The following is a 27,148-nucleotide window of genomic DNA, read 5'->3' on the forward strand; positions in this document are numbered from 1 at the left end:
AGGGAAACCAGATCCAGATGTGCCTCAAGTTCATCCTGTGTGCTACCAGCACAGTGCAGCCATGCAGGAAGCAGGAGTGAAGCTGAGTGCAAGGACAGAGACCAGAAAGCAGTGCTCACCTTATCATGATTCACTTCCCTCCCTTCTCTCCCAGCCTGACCCCTCCTTTCCTTACACATTGCTCAGAGGATACTGATATGAGACAGGCTATTTTCTTGCTGACATGTGGAAAGCTGAAATCTTGCACTTCCCCACTACACCATTCCACTGCAAGAAGGCATCACCAACAGTACCATCACTGCCCACAGGGCACACAACATCCAGGCATCAGAAAGATGCATGCAAGAATGTGTGTGGCCCTCCCAGACCCAATCTGGGAGGAGTTGGTCTTTTGCTAAACCTCACATTTGAAAATAACTGCACCCAGTGGGCTGTTTTATTTCCCCAGACAAGCCTGTCCTAGTCTCCCCCACCTCCCAACTCCATTTCAAACAGGAGACTTGGACTAATTCATCTTGTCACAAATCAAAACCAGCCGTTGGGACTCAAACAAAATTAGAGTTGCTCTTTGAAGCCTGGCTGGCCTATTTAGGAGGGCACTGCCATTACTTGGCAAGGTTTTGTAGCTTTGCTGCTCAGGGACAGTTCAGCTGCTGCTCCAGATGTGTCAGAGAAACTAGTTACAAGTACTCTCCTCCCAGAAAGAACCCATAACTTCTGCTTTCCCTTCCCAATGTGGGAATGGAGCTGTGTGCACTGGAAGCAGCAGGTGGCTACTGGGAGTGGACACCTTGGCATACCTGAGACAAACACAGAGGCTCTAACATCCCCCAGATTCAGGGGTCCTCTCCCTCCTTCCAAAACCGTGGCCATTTTGTTTAATGAACACACTAGGCCAACATCCAGAAAAAAAAACATTTTCTAGCTGGCTTTGGTCCAGGCCTTCCTTCTTACTCCACAGATGCTCAAAATACTTACAAGGAACAGGAGGTTGAAAAGGAAGAGGAAGTACTTAGTGACTTTTAGGCAGCCAGACCCCATCTTCTTTCACTTACAGGACCTAAGGGGAAAGCAGACAGACAAGGAGTTATGACACAGACAGATTCGCTGGGTACCTTCAGAGCAACACCCTTACCCTGTGCAGAGCTCTGGGTTTCTGGTGGACCTCAGAGCATATGCACAGACAGCATAGAATACCAGAGTTGCCTTTTCAGGACAGTAAAACAGGACACAGCAGCACACTGCAGTCACTGTCGCCAAGATCTCCTGGAGAGTGACACAGAGCAGTCACAGAAGAGATTTAATCACAAACACACTGCTAATTCCATCACTATATGGACTTTGCAATAGTAGCGTCAATCACAACACCAACCCTAGCTACTACTTCTGGTGGTGAAAAGTGATGCAAGCTACCACAATTCCCTGACAGCAGTAAAAGAAATGCATGGAGCTTCTGGAGCAACATAGATTATTAAAGGCAACAGAGATTATTAAGGGATGGAGCACCTCTCTTATAAGAACACGCTGTGAGAGCAAGACCTGCTCAGCCTAGAGAAGAGCTGACTGAAAGAGGACCTCATCAATGCCTGTCTCACCCTGAAGAGAGAGTGTCAGAGGATGAACCAGGCTCTGCTCGGTGGTGCCAAGCAACAGGACAAGAGGCAACAGGCAAAAATTGATGCACAGGAACATGAACATGAACATGAGGAAGAACAATTTTGCTGTGCATGTGACCACACACCAGAACAGATTGCCCAGAGAGGGTGTGGAGTCTCCCTCACTGGAGACATTCAAGAACCATCTGGATGCAAACATGTGTCATATGCTCTTGGATGACCCTGCTTGAACAGGGAGGTTGGACCAGATGACCATAGAGGTCCCTTCCAACCATTCTGTGGTTCTGTCAGCTTTTTTGCTTCTCCTTCCTGGCCCAGAATCAGTTGTTTCCTACATAAGCAACAGAGAACTTTTAAGTTCCTTAAAATTTGCTCTACCAAGCTCCTTGCTCCAAATACATCATGCCCCTTTAAGAATCACCAACCAGAGGAAGAACAGTAACAGGCTGGTGTGACCAGGGAAGAAACAGCCCCAAGAGAGAGCAAGGTCAGCAAGGCTCTCTGCTGTCAGCCTCAGTGTACCAAGGATCACCAGAGCCCAGTTTGTTCTTTTGTTCCAATCAAAGGCTTTTGCTTAATCCTATTAAATATTTAGGTTAACCCTGGAGCTAAACTGGTATGTGGGCCTTGTTGTAACTGGCCAGCCTTCCCAACAAACAATGGTCACCCTCCAGCTACCAGGAGAGAGCACTAGTCTGAACTCTGTGGCGCAAGCTGCTGCTCTAACTTCAAGGAATACCACAGCTACAGACTGTGCTAAGCTCATCACTGCACAGCAGTGATGTTATTGAGATGGGAAGCAGAAGAGATATATAATGTCAGCCAGCTGTGCTGCAGGCTGGTCTCAAATCTCGTCTGTATAGCAGTCATTGCACCTAAAGAGCTCTTACTGCACAGCCAAGTTAGCAACACCTCAGTCAGTTTTTCTTCAGTTAACTCCTCAGGTCAGAGGCCATAAAGCCACTTGTACCCAAAAGTAGGTTCTTCAAATGAGCCATGGAAAAGTCCTGTAATAGTTTCTGGTCCATATGTACACCAAATGTCAAACACACAGCATTGCCATTTTCAGGGCCCCTGGGTGCAGCGATCACCATGAGCTGGCTCTGTTCCAGCACAGATGCACTAAACAACAGCTGCATCACTACCAACCTAGAAAAAGTGAGTGAAGGCTCTCTGCTAGCAGAATGCCTCCTTTCCTCTGCAGGAGAAATGTTCTCTCAGGCCATTAGTCCTGGAAGCTACCAACACCTAAGGCAGCACTTGGAGAAGATAACTAAGATGTGAATTTTCCCATCCAGCTGGCTTGCTTCCTGGCTTCACCATGAACACATCTCCTCTTAATAGGATCACAAACCAGAGCCTGGAGTCTGACCAGAATGCAAAGGCAGCCAGATCCCTAGGTGATGATGAATTTCTCTTGTGGGAGGTTACATATGTTTTTCTCTTTTTTAACCTAGCCAAGAACTAAGCTAGCTAACAAATTCCTGCACAATGCACTGGACTTCTTACCTTAAGACATCTGATCCCAGGTGCAATCCTTCTAATTTTCAAACTGGAGGGGCAAGTCCCAGTACTCACTGACTTGCTTCCTAGCACCAAAAGCTGTATGCTGCCTACTTAAACACTGCCCACATTGTTTTGATTTGTCAGGAAAACAGATTTGCAAAGCTGTTAAGATCTTTATAAAAGTTATTTCAGCTAATTAAGCAGCAAAGCAAGTTTACTGGGAAAGAAGATATGCCTGAGGTAACTAGAATACAATATTGCTAACAGGGCTCTTCTACTCCTAGCTATTTGTTAAAGGCATACCATCTTCAATGTTTATTAAAAACACAACCCCAAAACAAATATCCAACCTCAACAGCATTACAGCATTATCCACCATTCTCTTCTTGCCACAGGGCAACCTATCTCTTTCATGGCCCCTAGCTATAAAGTAATTCAAAGTACAGTTTTCATGTCAGAAAAGCATCTAAAGGTTTTGCTTCAAGCTTTTAAGATACTTTAGAGCTTCACTGAAATATTACAGATTTTCCAGTTTTCTATTCTTTGCAAATTAACTTATTTTAGTCCACTACATCAATGAAACTCCTCAAAACTCCATCTTCTGAAATTGTACAGTCATGAGACCAACACTGTCATACAGTAGAAGCAGAAGCTCAACAAATTTTGAGATAAGGCAGGTTTGGAAGCAGATGAGCTTGGAGTTAGCACAACCAGGCATATCCAAATGCCACTCGGTGCCAAAAAGCCAACTTAAGCACCATAGGTAGTGCTGCAGTAAAAGCTGAAGTTTGCCTTCTGAAGTTGGTCAAGTTTTGAGCTTTAATGTCTTGCAGCAATGCATGCAAGGTTAAATACATGAAGTCTGCAGCTTTCAAATTCCACTGACTGTCCACAATTATTTGTTTTTTTCTCTCCCTCTCCATTCCTACTGCTTTGACCATTTGAATTTTCGTCTCCAACCAGCAACATCCACTCTTTTCAACAGTCCTGTACATACACATGCAATTTTTCCCTGTCATTACCAGACTGATGCCAGCTCTGTAGAGGATTTCATAAGACACCATCAGCTTGCAGAATGCATTTCTTCCAACCTCTCATTCTCCATCTTCTAAAGATATGCAGGATTACTTCTGCAGTGTTGCTTTGAGGCACTAGTGCCACAAAAACTTGGTTGCCAACACAGCCTGGTTAGCTGCTGTGAAGTTGATCCAGGGTGTTTATTAGCCCAGTGATCAGATCCAGGACCTGAAGGGAGAACTAATTCCAGAAAGGTATCAATTGATCCAGAACTCAGGGGTTTCCTACCAGGAAGGAATGGAACAAGTCTTCACAGACTAGACTGGCATCAGGGATAACTTCCTGTCCCCTTGTGACCTCCAGGTCTCAGGCCCATCATTCTCCCAGCAACAGCAATGACAGCAAAGACCCGCATGTGGAGTAGGAACATAAAATCCAGGACATGTGTGCCTGAGGAGATGCAGACAGAGACCTGCCTTGTTAGCAACTGCAGAGGAGTCCCACCACAGCTCAAAAATTAACTTATTTTTGTCACAGGAGCCTATGAAACTCCCAGTCCCCCTCCTGTAAAAGGTGACCCCAGAGAAGGACAGGTGATATGGGGAGAGCTGAATGCCTTTGCCTCCTGACCTGCACTGGCCACAGAGGCAGGAGAGGGAAAATTCATGTGCAGACATTATAACCACATCAGTCAAGGGGCAGAGAGGCTAAGTTAATTTTTAATTGCAGTTCTGCTCTATCCAATTAGATCCTGTACTGCCTCACCCAGCAAGCACTGCATGCTTGGTGCTCAGTGAAGTTAATGATATTTGGCCCAGGCTAACTCTGTACATGCCTGGGCCATGCTGGGAAGGGCTCAGCCCTCCTCTGCAGCCACCCTCATGCTCACTCCACAGGTTTCTCCCTGATGAGCTCGGGCAGCTGAAACACCTCAGCTGCCAAGTTACTGTACAGCACAAATAAGGGGCTCATTTATGAGAGCAATGAAAGAAAAGAACCACAAAACAAACCAGAGCAGAACAGCTGTGTAAATCACTGTCTCAGTAGATTTACAAAAAAGTCCAAAGATCATGCAAACCCTTAAGGACAGCACACATGTTCCCAAGCACACTGAGCTCTGAAAGTCAGTCCCAATACTCCCGCTCAGGCAAAGAGCATTCACATTTGACTGTATCTACATAGCCTGAGGATGCTGTCTCCTCTTCTCCACATCCTATTGCTTAAGGACAATAAATGATTGGTTACAAAGAAGCTGCAGGTTGTTTCTGTGTACTCTGACCAGTTGCTCCCCACCAGCACCCCTCAGGCTCTAACACCAGGGGACATAAAACTAAGGTAGACCCTATAGGACATGCTACTACCAACTTCTACCAGGCTAGGATGGGGTCAAACCAGCACCAGGTTTGGCTTTGACAAGCTGCTATTTCCATTGCCCCCACAAACACCTCGAATGCCCTGTAAGGTTGGCATGATGGCTCAGATCTGCTATCCCTCCTGCCTGCTCAAGGAGAAACTTCCAGTTTGACAGAGGCAGAGATGCAGCAGACAGCACTATGAACTAAGGTTCTGCAACATACCCTAAGGCCCCTGATCCTCTCTCACATCTTATATCTGATGTGGAAGGAGGGATCTTTGAGTGAAAGTACAGCTGATGCACTGAAGGAACCTCCAAAGCAGCCACAGCTGATTTCAAGAATTGCAGGTGCTTCTTGACACAACAAGCAAGCACCACCTTCCTCACTTAGGTTAAGTCTTACACATTGCAACAGGTCATTTCCCTCAAGATATTACAAGCCTGGACACTTAAAATACCTAAAGCTGTCCCTGATCCTGTCTCACCTCCCTGTCTTTTCTTTCTCACATCACAACACTGGCCAGAGTTAGCTGGATTCATTTGCAGACAGATCGACCAAGAAATCCTGGAGATGGAACTCCCACTGCTGTACTCAGGCTGCACAACTGGCTCCCTCTGCCCAACTAGCAGGTGTCCCCAGGAAGGGATCAGCATGCTGCTGGTTCCATAAAGATGTTTATCTGCACAGTAATTTGCGTGAGGCTGAGGCCATTTTGAAGGCCAGTGCAGTTACTTTTTACAGTGTTATCCCAATCCAGAAGCCACAGAAGCCAGCACACTAGAGTTGCTCACCAAATGGCCACTTCCCAGCTCCAAAGCAGACATCCCCATGCAGGAGAGACTGGGGAAGGGGCAGCTCACAAAGCCATGGGGCTGAGGAGGTCATTCTTTGCAGGATTCTGAACCCTTCACCGCAAAGCCCAGCTGCTTCTCTATCCATGCACATGCAGAACAGACATTTGGCAATCAGAAAGTCTCCTGATCATGACTGATGAGACAGGACAGCTTCACACACCAGTACCAGTTAATGAACAATGACAGAGTTACTAAGTCTCCTGTTAACCAGGTACATCACTGCCCTCAGGGCAGGGACAGTAAGTTACAGCCCCATTAACGTACAAAGCATATCCTAAGGAGTTCATCTTGTTGACATTAATATACAAAGGCCTTAGACTTTCAGTACACCTGGGAGGTACATCTTGTCTCTGGCAAGCAAATAACCACAGAGCTGATGAATGACCCAAGTCTGAATTCACTGAACTTTCCTTTAAGCTTCACTGACATAATACCAGCTGTGTATTGACCTTGAAAACATAAACAAGATTATGTTTGTCATGGAAATTTTCCAAATAGCATCTCTTCACAAGTTATAGTGGAAGAACGAAGGGAGAAGCTGGATCCTAAAAATTAAGGCACATACACACACGTAAATATAAATATAATATGTAATATATCTTAGTGATACGGATACACTTTCTTTTTGAAGGAAGGTGTCAGTACAAGATAGAAAAGTATTTCTATATATTACAAATTTTGAAAACAGAACAAATCAGATCCTCTCTTATTCCATCTACTACTAGAGAGTTTCTTCTGAAGTAGTCATCTTCAATGGTACAGGAGATGGTCTGAGGGCTAAGCACAGAAAGACCAGCATAGCTATATCAGCCTGCAAACTGCAGCATCACACTCAATTACCTGCAAACTTCAAACTACCAGCACAGACATGCACAGAGACCCTAAGAGCATCTGCAAGACATCTGCAGGACAGAGACTCCAACGTGAATGCAGTCCCTCTGCATTTGCTACAGAGGGGCAAAGGGAGCAGACTAGAGCAAGGCAACAGCTGCAGAAGGTACTGCAGAAATACCACTGGAAAGAACTATTCCTGAGAAATAGTTTTTGAGGGAACTTATCAGCTCACAATGAAAAGGTAGACTTGCTCCTGGTGCACCTGGTAAGACATGCAGATTTCTGTCTGACTTCTATAATTAATACAGTGATTATAATTAATACAGTGTTGTGTGAATTATCTGACTAGCAACTGCATTCCCCAGCAAGATCCTGGATTAGAAAGCACCTGTAGGACTTCCAACGATGGCACAGATTTTTCAGTGTGCCTTATCACAGCAAGTATGTGCTGCATATTTTGTCAAAAGGAAATGCGTATTTCAGAAATGTACTTCTGATGCTCGACAGGAAGTGATCAGACATTTATAAACCACTATCATATCCTTAAGAAGAAACCAAGCCCACAGTTCAGTATCAAAGAGCAGCAGAGGTTTTAGAAGCGTCAGTTTTTATCTCTATGTTTACAAGCAGTGTAACACATTTTGAGAACATCTGGCCTTCACACTTCAGACTGAAAGCCAACATTTAAGTACGTCTTCAGTCCCTACAACTGGCAAATTGAGAAAGTTCTTTGCTATTTTCAGCCTACACACTCATGCTTGCACAGCATGACAGTATTTGCAGGACAGCATTTCTCTGATTTAAGCAAAACTTTCCATACATCAAGACCAGAGATAGAAATCTGCCAAAAATGGGAGGAAAAAACCAATCCCAAACCTGACAAACTGTCCCAGAAGTCATCTGATTCTCCTCTCCCCCTACAAAAAAAAAAAAAAACCAAGTAGAAGAAATTAATCAACTTACCAAAAATAGCAGACAGAAGAAATACCCAAAAGTAGAGTTTAGTGGACTTTCTCTTTTTAATTACCACGTATTAGAATGTTAGTTGTGCAACAAGCTCTGCAGGTCGGGTCCAGAAAGAGGTCTCCACACTGACTAAAAGCCAGCACACAATGCAGTAAAAATGCAGAGTTTTCACAAAACTGGTTGGGCAACTCTGTCACTTGACTACATTGGCTCTTTAATCGCTTCAACAACGAGACCAGCTCAGCTTTGTTTTCTGCACTTGGAGCTGCCAGGCTGCAAACCTAACCTCTGAAATGGATGTGCCCACCAGCTCCCACTGCCATCTGTCAGTGGCATCAGTGCATCAGAAGCAGTCCCCCTGCTCTGGCCTGCCCCACACCTTCCCACAGAGGAGCAAAACCTGTGAGCAAGACCTGCACTCCAAACTGCAGCAGGGAGACCAGCACAGACAAGGAGCATTCTGCTTGTGCTTACCCGATAAGCCTCTCCCCAACATGGTTCTGCAGCACAAGGTGTTTCTGTGTTTCCCTGTGCCAGTCATCAGCCTGGAAATCCCAGGTGAAAGTACATGCACAGGAGAGGCTCCCCTATCTCCCTTCTCATGCAAGCAATGCCTTGGAGGTCAACAAGTCTCCTCCAAGGAGTTGCACAATATCCCTCCCAATGCCACTTGGCTTGAAGACACCTTCCTCAGACCCTGCCAGGGCACCCAAAAGCTACCACAATCCAGGCAGGAAGAAAGCCTTTTTTTCTATTTTATGCAACAGCAACAGAGACTGTGAGATTTAGGTAGGAGCCAGGTAGTAGAACTGATTTTTATCTTTCCTGCTTCCTCCTCCCCCCATAAAATGTAAGAGGTCAAGGTCGAGGACTTTTTATTGTAAAGTTCTCCTTCCAAACAAACTGGTTTTCAGTTACTTCCATTTTCTCTGATGCTAGGGCAAGTAACTAGTGGGTGGTTAGATTCAACACACTTATGACAAACATGTTTCTGAGAAGTTACAGCATCTGCTTGACCTGGGAAATGAGGATTTCCTACCCTTTTTTTTCAGGAATTAGCAGGGAAAGTAGTTTTACTTCAGGGGCAGGAAGTTTTCCACAGCTTAGCAACTTGCACAACACTTAAACAAACAACTTCTCTCTCTACCTGCCCTCTGCTTATTGGGCCTTCACACCCTACATCTCCACAGACAGGTGGATGGAGCTGAGCAGAGCCTGGGCACCAGCACCTGGCATAGGAAGGAAGCTGAGCTTACCCAGCACCACTGCCAGTAATTGCAGGTTGTCCTGGAGTTCATCTCATAGCTGAAGCCAGACACTTCTAAGTCCAAGTACTAGAGATTGCCTACTCAGTAGGGCACAGGGCAATGAGCACTCCCTCATCCTTCTCAGATTAAACCTCTGGAGGAGCTCAGACACCCTGCCAAACTGTTCTGACTCACCAGAGCAATGAAGCCCTTGCAGCTGACAGCCCACTGGAGAATGGAAGTGTCCTCTGCCACCAGGATTCTCCCCAAGACTTCTCCCCCTAGAGTACTTCCACATGCTCTCAAGCAGCAGAAAAAAACCCCAAACCAACAAACAAAGCAAAAACCCAGTACCCACCACAGAGCAAACAGAAGAGGCCTCTGGCTTGTTACTCTAAATTACTGTGAAGCTTTAGAATTAAGTAATCTTCCCTGAACAACAGAAGAGACAGGCTAATAGTCCACTTTAATCATATCACGTGCTTTGTATCAGACTCTTTACTGATAGTAAGGCATTGACCTAAAGGAGCTGAGGCTTTAACCCTTTAGCCACAGATTAAGTAGAGCTGGAAGAGTACTGCAAACCCATCATGACTGGAAAGTGAAAAGAAGTCCTACTGCCACAGGAAAGTGCCTCAGGCTGCAAGGGGATACATCTTTTGGCTTGTTATGGGAAACAGCCAAATAGACTTTGTTTGGTTTTGCCAAATAGACCTTTTGCTAATATTTAGCTACTTAACCACTCCTGTGCCCCTGCTAGTACATTGGCACTGCTACCTGGGATTCTAGAACAGAAGAGCACAGATCAGCAGCTGTAACAATTGCCCCTCTTCAGCAAGGTCTGCCCTACCGTCACCAGGGGCCTCCAACCTGAAGGCCCCCACTGCAGGCTGACAGTACAGCAATCAGAAGTACAGGATTCCTGCTAGATTCTCACACAAAGCACCTCGTGATCTCTCCCAGATTTGCACGCCAGGGAAGACAAGGAAGGCAACTCAGCCACACCATTTGTTACAAGCAGGCAGTGCCAGCTGAGCCTGGGGTCTCCAGCCTCAGTGGTACAGAATCACACACACTGTGCTGCCACTGTGTGTGGCAGCAGTGACACAGCCACAGAAGGTCACTCCCTGACCCAGCCTGTGCCCCAGAAGAAGCTGTACTTCCACCAGACCACCCCAGGGTCACAAGAGACCTTGTGCCCTGCTGGAGCGTGGTTGGCCCTGCTGACATGGGGAGCATTGCCACAGACAGTCTGGGGATGAACATTTCACAACATCCTGAGTTTCATCCACAGATGCCACTTGACACCACTAAAGGGTACAAATGAAAAGAGAAAGCTGGAACTATAAAAAGCTCCTGAGGAAGGGATTCTGTCTCAAGCTGCCCATTTCCAAAATGATGACATACAGAGGGCAGGAGGGCAAGAAAAGCCCTAAAGTGAGGACTTTAAATCACAGATATTTTGAGTCACTTCCTGGTACTAAAAAACTTTCACCTCAACCACATTTTCCCTCTCCAACATCATGGTAAATAATACGAATAGTTTCATATTTATAACTGGCAGTATACCTAGCCACAACAGCCAAACCCCTTGCTGCCCTGATCACTCCAAGGATGCAACACAGAAGCTATTTCAAACCTTGCTCTGGAACAGTCAGTCCCAACAGGGGCTGCTGTACAGTCTCTCAGATGTACAGCAGCATTGTCTAGCACTTTTTCCTTTCACCTTTAGAGAACACTCTCCTCATTCCAAGCTCTTCTGACAGGAGACAGAAAATGGAAAAGAAAGCAACATTGTACAGCAGTAAAGAGCAACGCTGTGAGGAGCAAGAATAACACAGCATGAGCTGTTACAGAAGCTGCAGCGAAGCTGCTTTGTTCCCAGTCTAAGCATTTTAGGAAGTGAAATGCCACAATAAGAAATCTCAGCAAGACAAGACTGGAAAGCAAAGGGGTCCTCTAGAAAACACTTAGCCAGCTGGAAGAGATACCCAAAAACTTTTGGTTGCCCTTCTATGAAGATGGTCCTAAACTCCAAGTCAGGCTGCAACACAGAGCGGTTTTGCTACCCTGACGATTGTTACATTACCATGCAGGGAATCTCAGCAGAGTTAACTGGAGCAATACAAAAACACTGATTAGTGACAGACCTGCCACCTGCAGTTAAGATCACTCCTCCAACACCACCCCAAAACAAGAAAATAATCAATCAATCCTTCTAAGCACTACATATGTAGGTTCTGGACAGAACTGTTTCAAGCCAAGAAGAACAGACATATGGGATAGGTTCCCTAGGAATTTGGCAGTTAAAAAAGACAGCAAGACTTTGAAAAGCTGGGTCTGTTTTGGGAAAAAGAGGGGCCTCCTTGGAGGCTGCAGACCTATGCACAGTGGTCTGGAAAACGGGTTCAGCTGAACCTGAACCAAGAGAAGCTGGGTGGCCTTTTCTTTCCTGAAAAGGTCTCCTTTTCTATATTTAGAGCATAAATATTTCCAAAGACTATTTGATGGAGGAATGCTAGAAGAATAAGATGGAAAAGAGTAGTTGAGAGGTATTTACTTTAAAATAAGAAAGAACTCAGAATAACTAATTTACAAATAATCCGATGAGCCTCAGTGCAGACATAAATGCTCCCATTTCAGAGGGAAAAAATGCAGACTGTTCCATCTTTAATCAATAAACCATGACTGAGGCTAAGACTACTTCATAATAGGATTGCAGACAATTTTTTCTTGCTTGCCTCTGTCCCACTGTATTGTTGTATTTCCCCTCACAACCCACCTGGTTTTATTTCACATCAGCTCTACAATTTTTAATCAAGCCAAACTCACCAATCCCCTAGAACCACAGCAAGAGGTCTCATGCACACTACCTGGGCAGGTTATGGTTGTCACCCATGGCTCCCTCTGCCCCCAGCATACACACCCACCCCTTGCTACTGCAGCAGCTTGAAACCCAGCCCAGCAAAGCCCCATTGCCTGCTCCTCCTCCCACCATCACAGGGCACCAGGGCTGAGATCCTGGGCACAGGAATGACCTATGGAATAACCATCAGACAGCACCACACAGCTGCTGAGCTGCCTCAGCTCACACATGGCTGCACAGGCTGCTCTTCGTGACAGCAAACACCCCGTGGCAAAGGCTGCCTCTCTTTTGGGCAAACAAGGAGCAACTGTTGGGTTCCCAAGGGGTAGCACCAGTGCATGGCCACCTACTTGTAGACACACCGGTGGGTCTTGCTGGTGGCTGGGATAGGAAGAGGTTTCCTATCTGCCTGAAGCTACACAAAGAAGGAACCTAGTGTTTTACTACAGGATGAAGTCTAAATCACTGCCACAACAGCCTTCAAAGCTGCTACACGATAGACTGGTAATGAATGCAAAAACACTCAGGCTCTGAGGCCACCAGCAGGACTGCAGCACCAAATCAAAGAAGCCTTTGAGGTCTTGGATTTGGGAATTAAAGCAGCTTGCCATTCCTCAAAATAGCCCTTCCTTGAAGTAGTCTCTTCTGCCAAGGCAGCAGCCAGTTTGATGCAGTTTTTGACATTAAAAAATTCCCAAGAAGTTTTGGCAACTGCCTTTTTGTCACCTCAGTTTCATTCCAGGAAGCCCTGAGTCAGAATACCTCCCCCAGTGAGAAAGGGCAAGAGGAAACTCCGACATTTCAGGTCCTCTCACATCAGGCAGGAGAAGCATCAGCAGCTATGGGCATCACCAACCCCTCAGGAGCAGCCAGGACCACCCCAATAACAGCTGCACTTTCACGAGGTGTTCTCACCCTTGGAGGATCTGGAGCAAAGGAGCTGCTGGGCTCTGTGCACAGGGAGCAGCCACCCCTGCAGCAAGGCCCACTTGGAGGAGGGGCTGGGGCTCACTGGCAGGGCTGATCTATCACACAGGGCTCCACTCCCCCACACCACCAGCCTGCAGGAACTCCTCTTGTTCCTGAAGCCTCTTCCCCCACTCCTGTGCAGTCAGAAAAGTTAAGCAGACCCATGAGAACCAGGGAAGGGCTGTGCCTTTACCTTGTTTCACGGTAAAGGCTCACCAGGGCTTCTCCACACAGCTGCGGCCTAGCACAGTTCCACAGCAGCTGCTGAGCAGAAGTCCTCTCTAATTAAAAGAGCTTCCTCGGGGAATAGGCAGATTCACTGCACAGCTCAGAGAGCTCTTTAGCTATTCCGTGTGCATAGCTGCAAGCTGGAATCAGAAAGGGACCTGAATGCAAAGAAGAGTCCAGCAGCTTCTCAGACTGTTGGGAAACTACATTTAGGCAACTGGAGTTTTATCTGGTCCTCCCTCCCCTGAAAGACTTCAGAGATGAGCATAATTAGAATTCCTGCCTGCCTTTTAAGCCCCAGTTTCTTCAACCATGCAGCACAGATGCTGCAGAATAGTTCCCATATCTGTTTGGTCAGTGCAAAACACAAGGCAGCAGCAAGGGCAAACAGCCTTGCTAACCTGCAGGTCAGCACTGTCTCCTTAATCTGAGTCCTGCTCTGCTTCTGGGTCTTACAGGGTGCCTAGCTCCATGACACAGTAAAGGGAGTGAGGGGAACAAGAGGCTGAGGAAGCACACTGGGAAGCTGAGGACATTCCAGCAAAGCCACTCCAGACTGACTCATTACCAGCAACTTCAATCCACAACAGACACAACGACCAATTCCACAGCAGGCAAGAGGACACTGTGCCACAGCACCACATGAAAGAAGCCCCAGAACCAATGCAGCCCTAGAGACAGTGTCCTGTTACCACACCATTCAGAACAGCACCTTTTTATGCAAAGAGTACTCTACAAATTAATTTATTACAAGCAGAGAGGAGAGGAGCAGAGTAGTCTGCAAAGCAACTTTTGAAAGCAGCCATAACTCTGGGGACCAAAGTCCAAAAAACCCCTTGACACTCTCACCACTGAACACAGAACTTCTTTTCAATTTCTTTCCACACACATTCCAAGTAATACTAAGTAAGCCATTTGCATGACCAAAAAGAAATCAGAAAAAAATCATATAGGAAGGGAATAAGACAGTCCCAACACAAATATTTTTTTCTCTATTACTAGAACACTTACAAACTGAAATGCCACAAAAGGTATAGAAGCCTCCCTGGAAAGGTCTAACTAGACTAAGTTAGTACACATGATCTATTTAATTTAGACTTTGCAACTGATTCCCAACAAAACTGCTTACCATCTATCACAGGAGACATACCAGCTCCGGGCATTAAGGATTTGCATATTCTAATATTATGGGATGACAGAAGCAGCCCTTGAAGTCCTAGTCAAGTGTCAAAAATGCCCTTTCCACACCTGCCCTGCATGCTGTTCCAGGAACCCAATGCACAAAACCCCAGAGCCAGGTCGCTCAAACCTGTGCCAGTCTGGTGTACCAGCCCAAGAAAATCCAGCATCCTGGAGCAGCTTACTTTTAGAACTAGAGAGACAAGGTGCTGCATGAAGCCTCTCCTGTAGAGGCAGGAGCTGAGGGCATCACATTCCTCTGTAGTCCCTGGAACCCTCCTGGCAAGGGCACAGAAACCTCATGGATCACAGAGGCAGTGACCCAAGCAAGATGCTGGAGAAGAATATGTTTAGATCCACTGACTGTAACCCCTTTTCCAGAACAACTCTGGGACACAGCCTCCTTCGTTCCCAACAGGTATAGTTACTTTACAGCATGTTCAGTCCCTGCTGTGCAAACCCCTCTGAGATAATTCCTTTCCTTTCCCAAACTACTTCCTTGACAATGGGAACAAGAGGGACCAAGGGCAGTTCCCAATTCCAGCTGTGGGAAGACCAGCTTAGCTCAAGGCACATGGCTGCAGCTCTGATAGCTCAACTGTTCTTTTGCTTGCCTATGAGAGACTGAAGAATATTTGTTTTGCCTACAAAGGGAACTCCCCATTATATAACTTTAAATCTTCAGGCTGCTGGATATCCTAATGTATACAGTTCGTCCCAGATCAGCATTTCTCCAGTACACATGGCCATGGGATTATCATCATACTGGAAGAGATCAGCAATCTGCTTACAGCTCAGTAACAATTGTGTAGTAAAGGGTAAAGCGCTTTCATGATGCACCTGCCTCAAGGCTGTGCTGCAAAGCAACTAAAATCAGCAGCCCAGCAGCATCCTGAACAAATTCCACCAGTACTTCATCTTTTGTGCAAGGTTCTTCCTCTGGTCCTTCTCAGCTCCTGAGCTCCTTAAAGACAGTCAGGGCACTTACCACACCAGCAACTTTCAGATATTAAGGACATGCACTGGACTTTGGTTTGACTTGCTTTAAATGGTGGTGTCCCAGTAGGTGTTGTCCCAGTTCTGAAGCTCCAGCAAGGAGACAAAGAACTAGAGCAGTCAGCCAGACAGCCTGTGCACGCACCTCTTCCCACAGGACAAAGCCTGTCCCCAGCTTAGTGTCCTTCCCTTTCTCTCCTGTATTTACTTTGGATGAGCCACAAACCATCCAGCCTCCCCCTGTTCAAAGAGACACCTGGTTGGGTTCAGAGCTGGCAGTCTCCAATCCCTGTTCCCATCCCCACAGGCTACTGTTTTATTCCCTTTTTCTCCTCTGAGCAGCCAGACAGTCCCTTCTGCAGAGCTGCTCACAGTAATGCCTCATCCTTCTTCCAGAAAATTAGCTAGCTCTGAATCTGAGAGTGCACACAAGAAGTGATTTAAGCAATCTCCACTACACAGTTCCTTTGCCTCACTTATCACCCCATCTAGACTGAAGTCAGCCATTAACTGCTTCAGTGTTTCCAGGCCCTGATAGCCCAGAGAGCTTTCAGCAAACAGGCTGTGCCACAGCCAACCAGCCGTCAAGGAACTGCTGGCGCTGACCGTGCCTCCTGTATTATTCCTTTCACCATGCCAAGACAGCCTGTAATTTTTAGCCTTTCCTCCATTTCATTCCCTCTAAGAACACAGAAGAGCCAAAAAGACACAGAGGTGGTTAGGTAATGATTGCATCTCATTAGACAGCTCTAAAGGAAAGGTGGCACACTCAGCCATCCCTTCACACGTCTGTCATTAATCAGTAGCCCGTAGAAAGCTCCAATCCCACATTCTTCCAACAGATGCATTAGTACAAGGACACAGTTTATTTCTTTGCCCATTAAAGCTGACAAGCACATGGTGGTGGGTAGGCTACAGGGCCCAGCTACCCCTCTGCTGCACAAAAGGACTCCACAACTCTGGATGGCATGATCCATGTGCAGAGACAAATGAAGATGGGGATAAAGAAGAAGAGAGGGAGAGAAGAAGGGGATAAAGATGTCATGCTCCTATTTTAGAGAGGTGAAGTTAAGGCGCTCTAGGGTGAATGCCATAATTCTTGGCAGTAATAAGTTAGCTTTGGTGCACGTAAGTTTTTCCACAATGGAAACTGAGGAGTAAGTGCAAGAAGGCTGTGGCTCCAGCCACCCCTTGTTACACAGGCCCACTGGAAATAACTGCTACCTCCTCCAGCCTTCCAAGCTACTCAAACAGAGCCTGAGCCGCGACAGAACCCACCCCCTCTAGCACTTCCCACTCACTGGCCAAGGGAAACCAGACCAGGAAAAAGGTGGCTGCCATGCTACAGGCACCATTAAAGTGGAGCAGTAATATTGCTTCATATAGCATGATCCAAGCCCCCTGGTATTCCCATAACAGACCCTATCCCATCAGTGCCCAAAGGTCTTTGTGGCAATGCTTTTGCCTGTGCTGTGTGCCTCCTGATGCAGCAATGCCAGCAGGCACCAAGAACCACAGCCACGGTTTGAAAAGTGCCCTGGGGCCTGGGGCTACCAGAGGTCTCAAAACTCCCACCTGCACCCCTCTGACTTAAACATCTACTGCATGAACACCTGCAGTCCTGAATAGACCCTTACTGCCCTACAGCTATGAGACCAGGACACAGAGTGAGAGAAGAGTGGTAAAACCTATCCTTGGTTACAGTCAGATGGGAAATTTCATGTGAAACCACCCCTTGCACTTCAAAGAGCTTGAAGCAGAGCAGTTTGAGTAGCAGGGACAAGAAAACTCCATGGAGCGGTGGGAAGGCCTCGTTAGAGCATTTCCTGCACCAGCTAACACTTGTAGGTCACACCACACCTGCCTGTCACCCGAGAACTAAAATAGAGACAATAACAGTAATGAAGAGAGTCCAGATGAGCCACATCATTAAAGCTGCTAAATCCTCTTAAGGGAGGAGCTTCCATGCAGCAGGACAGAGATTGCCCACAGGGAGGGCTCTCTCCAGGCACTCAGCTTGCGTCTTGCTCTATTTCTGTCACACACAGGTAGGAAGCTGAACAAACACGGCAAGACTTCACCCAGCCCTGCAGCACAAGGCTGAGAACATCATCTCAGTGGCCCCCAGAGCTCTTGACAAGGATGGAGAAATGCAGCCAAAGAAGGGTTTAGGTCCAAAGAGGCTACCCCAAGCAAAGATATCCTGGCAGCAAGATCCTTCTCTAAAAGGGGTGCTAAATGACACAAGGTTAGGAGTGAGGTGAGGCTACTCACCCCTCTGAGCCACTCCAAATCCACACACAGGCTTGCAGAGCAGTTGGCAAAGGTTCCTCTCACCTGTGTGGGCTGCCAAGCATGAGCAAACACCCAAGGAATTTATATTTTTGGTAAAGAAGCACAACTGCAGCTCTAGGAGTTCTGCTCCCACCAAAAGACCAAACACAAATGTAAACTTTAAATACCACCTCACTGTTGCAAGAAGTTCTGCTATGGAACGCTGGCAGGTCTTCTGATGCCCTTGCAGTGACACTGCAGAACAGGTCACTCAGTGTACCACCCAGTGCCCTTCTGCCTCATTAGCACTTTCTTCCCACTTAGTGCTCATGAAGTATTTAATAAGAGCAGAGTAATTTGTCATTTTTACAGTTTGTCATATGCTTGACATCAGCATACAGCAGCACACTACTGAGAATACTTCTCTCACTAAACACCTCCATCTAGATTTTCAGAGCAGTGTTTCTACACTTTGACCTTGTGGTCCACTAAAATTATTCTAATCACAGGCTTCTGCTTGACAGTTCCCATGCAGTGAGCAAGCTTCACAGCAGCAGGCTCACATCTCAGGCCTTGAAGGGGATTTTTCTTAAGCCCAAGATGTCCGAGAAAGGAAAAAAAAAAACAAAAAACCCATGGAGGGGAAGTATCACAGATGGCAGATTTCAAGACAGCACTTTCCAGCTGTTCACCCTCGCTTGCACAGAAGCACACGGGTGTTGTCAGAAGCTAACAACCCAGAGGCCTCACAAGTGGTGGGATGTGTTACATCCCTGTGAACCTCCACCCTCAACAGCAGCTCAAAGATCTCCAAGAGCAGCTCTTCTCCCCAGCCACTGCCTCTGGGAGCACTGCAATAGCACACTGTCCCTCCCTTGCACAACTAGTAAGTTTCACGCTCTCATCTTATACACAATATGCCAGAGCTTGTCCAATACATAGGAACGCTTTATCCTAAACCAGCTTTACAGTTTACTGAATCCAATATTTAGATCCCAGGGTGGTTGGGTTTGGGTTCTTGGTTTCTTATTTTTTGTACCAAACACTCCATTTTATATGAAAGCATTCACAGCAGAGCTTTAATGCCCGGGACCAGAATCAGCATGCCTGGAGTGCAACAAGCCGCTATCCCCTTATCAACAGATTTGTTACCAGTCATATTGCAAATACAATTCGCATTTAAAGCATCTATCCAGCTGTTGAACTGCAAGCACTACTCTGAACTGCTCACAGGGATCTTTAAAAGGAAGGAAGGAAAAAGGGACACAGCAGGCTGGGCCAGCACCAGATTTCTGTAGTCGTAATAGGGTAAGATCGCTACGGAAGCATCTAATCCACATCTTGGAAATCAATCAAGACAGAGCTGACTGAAGCCAGCTGTATGCCCAGTCTCATCGGCAGGCAGCAGAGGCACTCGGCCGATATCCCCGCACAGCAGCAACCCGCCGGGCCAGCCGGACCCGCTCCTGCGGGCACTGTGTCGGCTGCACCTGGCGCGGTCTCAGGTCGCACAGCAGCTCCGCCAGGGGATCACAGCTCAGCCCCCTCTCGAGTGTGGAGGGGCGCGCTGGGGGCGCCCAGCAGCGGGGAGTGGAACCCCGAGCGGCTCCCCCGGCCCGCACGCAGCCCCGCCGGAGGGGCGCGGGGGTGCCCGGGGCTGCCGGCCCCCGCGGGGCTGCCGAACCACACTGGGGACTCCTGCCCCGGCCACCAGAAAGGCCCGCAGAACACCCCCGGGAAGTCCCCGCCGGGCACGGCCCCCGTCCCGCCACGCCGAGACCCCCGCGTCGAGTGGAGCGCGGTGTCCGGGCGCCGTGGAGGGAGTCCCGGTCTGCGCCGTCCCGGCCCGCGCCCCCCGGCCCGTGCCGCCCCGCTCCCCGGCCCCTCTGGGGCGGGCGGCCGCAGCGCGCCTACCTGCTCCGCTCGGCGGGCTGGGCACGGCTAAGCTCGGCAGAGCGCTCCCCCCTCCGCCGATGTGGCCCCCGGGGCGGAGCCGGCGGCTGCGCTGAGCCGGCCCCGGGGCGGACTCTGCCCGGCCCCGGCCGTGCGCAAGCCGGCGCCTCGCCCGGGCCCGCCGTGCCCGCGGCTGTGGGCTCTTGCAGCGCCCGGCAGTGCCCGCTCCGAGCCCGTGCTGCTCCCTCCTCACACCGGGCCTCGAGTTTCCCAGTGCCCACCTGTGAGGCCTCGGCCGCTGCCTCCTCCTCTCCCACCGAGCCCAAGGCAGCCCGCTCCCTGGGCAGGTGGCCGGGCAGCGCTGGGGCCTTTGCCCTGCTCGCTGCACTTGCCGTGAGCCGTCTCCTCCCGCGAGCCCCCTGCCTGGCCCGCCAGGTAGGTGCAACAAGCGCACGCACAAACACCCCTTAAGGCCCTCTAAGGCCGCTCGCAGCTTGTCTGGTGCTGGGAGACGCACGCTGTAGCTTCCTGCCCAGTGAAAGCAATGATGACCCACCGAAAGATTTTTCCAGTGGGCTATTTCGCTGCCCCAGTGAATCCTGTAAACATCACCCCGGGCTGCACATTGTTCCCCCTCCAAACCCCGTTAAGCTCTTGTTTGCCCCAGTGCCTCCAGCACTGTGAAGATGGTGTGGCGTTCGCATGCTGTGGCTGCTGTTTGCTCTGCTGACCAGTGCCACTGTATTGTTTCCATGGGCTTCTCTGTTTTGTGTAGTGTATCCGCTCTGCGCAACAGGCAGCAAGCTCAAATCACCAGCTCTTTGTTCTTGGCACGTGGCATAATTAGCCCAATGGGATTCTGCCTCTTCTCTACTGGGAGAAAACAAATAAAAATAAAAGTGATAAGGCAGTCTAACAGTATCAACGTGATTCTCTATAAATCCTCATTTCACAGATGGTGAAACCAAACCCATCAAGCCAATCCTAACATGAAGGAAGATAAAGAGGTCCCTCACCATTCTGAGGAGCAACATTCTTCACCTTCATGTATTCTGCTGTCCTGGCAGGAGGAGGACCAGCCAACTCATGCAGCTCAAAGTCTCAGTCCCCATTCCTGGGGCAGCAAAAGCCAGTTTGGCTTTTGTGCTGAGACAGGTGTCCCATGGCCGCCTTACTCTCTCCTAACAAGATGCCTCTTGGGCCTCTTCCTGTGTCTGAAGGCTGATCCCTTACTATGCCACCAGGCTTTGAAGAAAATAATTTAAAAGATCCTTTTCTGGGCTGTGCTTTATTCACTGAATTTACTTGACTTTCATTCCAGTATTTAGAGCCCCATCCAGCCCAAACCTTTCCCTGCAGCTCCTCTGGTACCAAGATTAAACTCATCCTTCTTCCCTTTTTCAGCAGTGGCACTCAGCAGCCTTCGCACTAGCCTGTATTTTATCCTGTGGACATATTTTCTGTCAGGATAAGCATGTGGCCACGTACTGGGCAAGGCCAGGCCACATAACAAATCCTCCTTCATGCATGGATGGCGTGAGGCAGGAGGGGCCATGGGAGGAGGCTGCACCTGGAGAGCAGGTGACACTTGCTGAGTACCACACACATTGTGTGCAGCAGCACCCTGCACTCCACGTCCTCCTCTGTGCCACCAGCAGGTAGCTGCAGGCTCGCCAGCTGGCATGAGGGCTCGGCTGGGGAGAGGGGAGGAAGTGCAGGTGCTGAGGAAGAAGAGGGACATTAAGGTGGAAGTGAAATTACTCGCTTTGCAAAGGGGTTTTTGTGGGTGTGGTCTCACCACCCCTATTTCTGCAGCTGCTCACAGAATACCAGGCTATCCACGGCCTGCAAGCTGTCTGATTTTGCTCAGACTCCTTCCTCATACCAAAAAAAAATTGTAAGGCTGGTTGTTAGTGTCTAAGACAGAGACAAATTATGCTTGAGAATTATGTGGGGCAATATCTGAAAACTCATTTACAACCAGTCTTGGGGATTGTGTCTTTCTGGAAATCAGCAGCACTCTAGTATCTCTTTTCAAGTAGAATTAAGCTTTATTAAAAACACTTCTATTCTCAAACAAAATATTGAGTACTTTTTCTTTACCTCTTCCCTGTCTGTAATAATCTTTGTCTTTAATTCAAACATCTGGTCAGGCTTATGCCTGTACCCTGTAAGCCAGAATGCTTACCTATAAAGACACAAGGGTTGGTGGGGCAGGTGAAATAGCATCTGCCTGTTCTTATATTTAGTCTTCCTCATCTCTGTGCCAACAGATTATCCAAGCCTACAGGTACTGAGCATGTAGCTTGTTTCCGATTCTTACAAAATATTTCCCCTGAGGATTAGTGCAAAGGCTGTTTCTTAAAGAAAATAGGTTGAAAATAAAAAGTGATTAAAGGTGCAGTGCAGATGGATTGTGCCAGCAGCTCTGTGCCTGAATTCTTCTGTTAGAGGCTTTGAGGACAGGATCCATGTTAGCAAGGGCAGTGTGGGAGTACATATGCATCAGTGACTGCATGCCTAACTGGTTATGCTCGAGTGCCACTCGGATATGAACCAGTGAGTCCAGAAAAAGCATTAAGTCTGTACCACTGCATTTGCTGAGAGAAGGAATAGGTTTTAAAAAAGAGCTTCCAAAGTGCCTGAATTTTATTAGAAAGTCTGATGTGAATCATCCTCTTGAGAAGGCTTGCAACAGGGACTTGGCAGCAGAGGAGAAACAGATCTACTGCGATGTTGTAGCTAAGCTGTGCACAGATGGCAGACTAAAAGCCCAAGTATAAACAGCATCTTTTACAATGTACACATCAGGCTGGATTCTCAGCTAGTGATTAGACAAAAGTGCTTGTAAGAAAACACCCAGGCTGGAGAAACCCACCATTATGTGGCATGTAAGGCTGAAAACTGAATACCATTTCAAAGGCAGCCAGAGACCAGCCAATGGGTCATTGAGCCAAGCAATCTGTTTTTGCCTTGGGCCATCTTCATTTCAAACACAACAACCATTCCCTGTCAAATGAATACTTTCTTTTTAGGAGGAATTAATCTCTGTACCAAATCAAGTCATGGCCTATTCTGTGGGTAAACAAGGGAAGTCTGCACAGGAGTCCAAGTCCCTGGGATGCAGCTTCATACAGGTTCTGATTCATTTGTACACAAGGTCTGTTTCCTCAGGCACAAGGGAATACTAATGCTCTGCACGGAGCTGGCTGGCTGTGCTTTTATGGCTGCTTGCAGCCTTGCCCAGGGTTGTGAGAAGCTGCACAGTCCCCATTGCTTTGCAATGAAAAACACAAATATGGCATGGGTGGCTGCTAATGATGGAGGGAGCTACAGCCCCTCATTCTCTGTAGTAGACCCATGTCTGGCTGGGTAGGGGCCATCCTGGAACAGCTGGATGCAAGCAAGAAACTTGCCACCATTTTATGTATGGGCAGCTCTTCATATCTCTCTGAAGCTGGGATGAAAAGTCTCAGGGTTGTTTGACTGCAGGCTGCAGAGTGGAAGGTACCAAACTTCTTTTCTTTAGTCTCAGAAGATCTCTGAGAATAAAGGGTTTGAGTTGCAGCTGGCACAGATTGCTGTGCTGTACCACATTCACCAGAAGGAGGAAATTAGTCTTTGGCATTAGGGGGAACAGAGAAACAGGAAGACACGTGGATTTCTAGTGTTTGCATATCTATTTCCCTTAAAAAGTCTTTGAATTGACCTCACATTACTGTGACTCTAAGAGAGGAAGGATTTCTTTCCTGATAGGGCCAAAACATTGAGTGGTCCAGATGGTATAGTGACAAGGACTGTAATTATCAGTACAAACTGCCTAACTTAAAAAAAAAAAAAAGTTCTTTCAAAGTTGCTTTGACAAGGAGAAGAGATTTCAAAAATAAAGCAAAGAATTGCTGAGAGGGAGGGGAGAGTGTGTTTCTATTTAAACTCCAAGTTAAAAACAAAATGACCAAACAACGTAGAGTTCATGGTTAGTCTCTGTTTGATAGCACAGTATAAAATAGAAAGAATGCAAAGCACAATCTAAAATTTCAAGTCTAATTTGAAGTGTGTTCATGTCACTGTAAGTGGAATCCTCTTTTATTTCTCCCAATCTGTGATTTAGTATCCGATTAATTAGATAGAAAGAATAATGATTAGAGTGAACAGTCATAAAAGTGCAGTGGTTGCTGAGGCTTGTGGTGCAAGAGGGGATTATTTTAATTTATATTAAGGAAAGACATGTTTATCAAAAGGTGTGTTTTCAGGACTAAAATATTTTTTATATTCTGTGGTTTAGGACTTCGAAGTTCACGGCAGCTTTAGTAAACTGATCTTAGTTTCCTGATGACCAGTTGCCCTCCCCTGGCTGAAATGAGAAATGCAGGCAGTTGAAATTTTCCAAAAGTTGGACTTGGATAAGCTAAAAGTAAACTGTTCCGCCAGAGGCATCATATAACTGGGAAGCAGATTTGTCCATAGTTGGATTATTTTGGATCCTGGTATGGGTCCCTCATAGCTGACTGTTACAGAGGTAACTGCAATCCCAAACTTGGTATTTTGGGAGAAAATGTTGATCTCCCTCAGTAAGTGCTGGAAAATCCAACACACAGGGATGTGTCTTCCTAGGCCTTTGAACTCTACGTTTTGTGATCTGTTAAGCAGTAGCATGTTAAGTAGATCTGTTAAGTATGGAAGCATGTGCCTCCATACATGTTGGATAACTGTCTGACCCTTGAGATGGGAAATTTGCTGGAACAAATCATCAAGATTTACCATCCTGTGCTTTCCACAGTTTTTCCCTTTTAAAAAAGTACTCATAGAAACAAATCTCAAAAGGTGTGTGAGCAGGTCACAGATATCTCTGGATTGAGAAGAATCCACAACTGTTGCCATGGGCGTGCTCATTTGAGGTAGATAAGATAGAAATTTACTGGAAGGGTTTCAGAAATGCATCCCACTCACTAAGGAGGTCTTGCTAGTTTTGCTGGGCTCATGGGCATGCCTGGGCTAACAACATCCCCAAAGTGAGGCTTCAGGAAACTAGGTGAATCTAGGATTTACCCCAGTTTTACAATCCTCATTGTGCCTTTTGCAGTCAACTTTGGCAACCAGATATCAATTTCAAAGAGAGAGCATTCAGGCTTAGTCCTTTTAAACACCTGTAGATATGGATGAACACCTGAAGAACTTGACTGTATTCCTGAGGCTTCTATAGTAGACACTAACATTTTTTTTCTTCCTCTTACACAGCAGTATCCTGCTTTTTTTGGTGTGCTCTCTTTCCTTAGAGATACAAGGTGTTTTGTTTGTGTCTTTTGCAGGCATGCTGATTTTGGCTGGGATAGCATTAATTTCCTTCACAGTGACTGGTACAGGGCTGTGTTTTGGATCTGTGCTGAGCACAGGGCTGATAATGGAGGGGTAATTTTGTTATTGCTGAGCAGGGCTTACACAGACCAAGGCCTTTTCTGCTTTCCATGCTGCCGCGGTGGTGAGGGAACTGGGGGTGCATGGGAGGTTGGGAGGAGACACAGGACAGGTGACCCCAACTGATCAAAGGGATATTCCAGACCATATGGCATCATGCTCATTATATAAACTGTGTGGAGAAAGGAAGAGGAGGAGACATGTAGAGTGATGGCATTTGTCTTCCCTAGTAACCGCTTCATGTGACAAGTCCCTGCTCTCCTGGAGATAGCTGAACACCTGCCTGCCCATGGGAAGAACTTAATTAATTCCTTGTTTTGATTTGTTTGTGTGCCTGGCTTTGCTTCCTTTTTTTATTTTTTAATATATTTTTTTAAATTAAGCTATCTTTATCTAAACTCCTGAGTTTTCCAGCTTTTTTTTCCTTTCCAGTTCTCCCTCTGATTTTGTTGTTGGGGGAGTGAGCAAGCGAGCAAGCGTCTGCACAGGGCTTCATTGCTCACTGGGGTTACTTTGAATCCCAACCTCCTGTTCAGAGAGCAGCAAGAATGTCCACTGCTCTTGCAGGAACCAAGTACAATCTTGTTTCTAAAGGCAGATTGCTGGAGCACAATAAGTTTCAACTGTAAGCTTCTTTTGAGCTAACATTTACAGACTGAAGTGATATTCTGGATTTTATGTGCAGGTTTGCACTGTGAGATTACAAAATGCCTAAGCACTATGGGATTAGTACCCTCCCACAAGATTTGAGCTGTTTTGCTTAATATCTTTCCATAACAGTATTTCTGAGGCCGGGCTGCTGGCTAAGTACATGCATTTTTCTGCATGGTAGGAAGAAGGAGCCAGAGTACTGATAAGACTGCTTTCCTGCTAAGTTCATAGCATGAATGCAGAGTTGAATGCATCTGCTCTTGTCTTTCAAAGTATGAGGAAGAGAATTGGCGCTAGAAGAACATGGGCACGTCTGGGCAGATCTCATACATCATTCATTTCTGGCACCCATGTTGACCTGGACCAGCTTCATCTGATAGAAGACTGAATAAATGTTTTTAAACACTCATTTATCTCTTGAAATTTCTTTTAACTTTCTTTTACATTGGATTGGGAGGAATGAACATTGCTGATCCCCATTGATCTGAGAGGGGTGTGTGTGAGGAGACGTGCTCTTGCCTAGGCAATATTATTTCCGCACCTCACAGCTCCAGAGACTGGTGAGAAGTCATCCTTTTGAGTCCAATTAACATAAACACCTCAGAAAACCTAAGGAAGGAGAACCCAGTTTAAGGTCTGCTGAAGTAAATGAGAGTATTTGGGAGCTGGTATTGCCAGGCTGGGTATTTTCCCAGGGAATTGTGTGCAGCACTAGCATGATTTACCTAAAGGAGCAAGGCAAGTGTAACAAACAATCCCATGACACTAATACCTCTTACATAAGCTCAGATCCACAAAAGTATTTAGAGACTTAATTCCCTTCAATTTCATTTATTAAGGCATCCAAGTTCCTCCTTGCTATGCTAAGCCATTTCAAATCATGCATTGGAAAGAATCTCTTTTCTGCCTTTGCCTCTCTCTCTTTCCTCCCACAGATGCACATTTCAATGTCCACATGGCCAGTGAAGTCCCAAATGCACCCCTGCATCACCTACCTGGGCACACAAAGCTGCAGCAAACCACCCAGAGGAATTAAACCCTTGAGGGCCGCTGGCATCTTGCAATTAGCCATGAGTCTTTCTTCCACTTGGTGTCTCCCTTTAGTCTCAAATCTGGGGCTGCATCACCAGTAGTGCTCTCCTGGGGACGAGTATTTGTTATTTGCACCATATAAAGCACCCCAGAGTTTCAGTGGTGCACCACGACTCCCCTGTGATTAGCAACACAGAAAACTCACAAAATGTGAGACTCCCCTCCCAGCTGTACAGCTTTGCTATATGCT

General features: G+C 47.0%; 1 protein-coding gene across 3 annotated transcripts in view; it reads right to left on the reverse strand.

The window, feature by feature from the left end:
- The window catches only part of CD82 (CD82 molecule), a 38,703-nt gene extending 18,510 nt beyond the window's left edge, over window positions 1-20,193 (reverse strand). Inside the window, exons 1-3 of one of the 3 annotated variants that reach the window (XM_064714886.1) lie at window positions 19,822-19,906; window positions 8,059-8,099; window positions 979-1,060 (exon numbers count right to left, since the gene is read on the reverse strand). In XM_064714886.1, coding sequence (XP_064570956.1) covers window positions 979-1,041 — 63 coding nt within the window. In that variant the 5' untranslated portion in view covers window positions 1,042-1,060; window positions 8,059-8,099; window positions 19,822-19,906. Of the gene's footprint in view, window positions 1-978; window positions 1,061-8,058; window positions 8,100-19,821; window positions 19,958-20,081 lie in introns of those variants that run through there. The other 2 variants (XM_064714885.1, XM_064714887.1) reach the window with 2 other exon arrangements.
- Window positions 20,194-27,148: the final 6,955 nt, after the last annotated feature.

The sequence above is a fragment of the Zonotrichia leucophrys genome, chromosome 5, assembly GCF_028769735.1.
Source record: "Zonotrichia leucophrys gambelii isolate GWCS_2022_RI chromosome 5, RI_Zleu_2.0, whole genome shotgun sequence".
NCBI classification, from domain to species: domain Eukaryota; kingdom Metazoa; phylum Chordata; class Aves; order Passeriformes; family Passerellidae; genus Zonotrichia; species Zonotrichia leucophrys.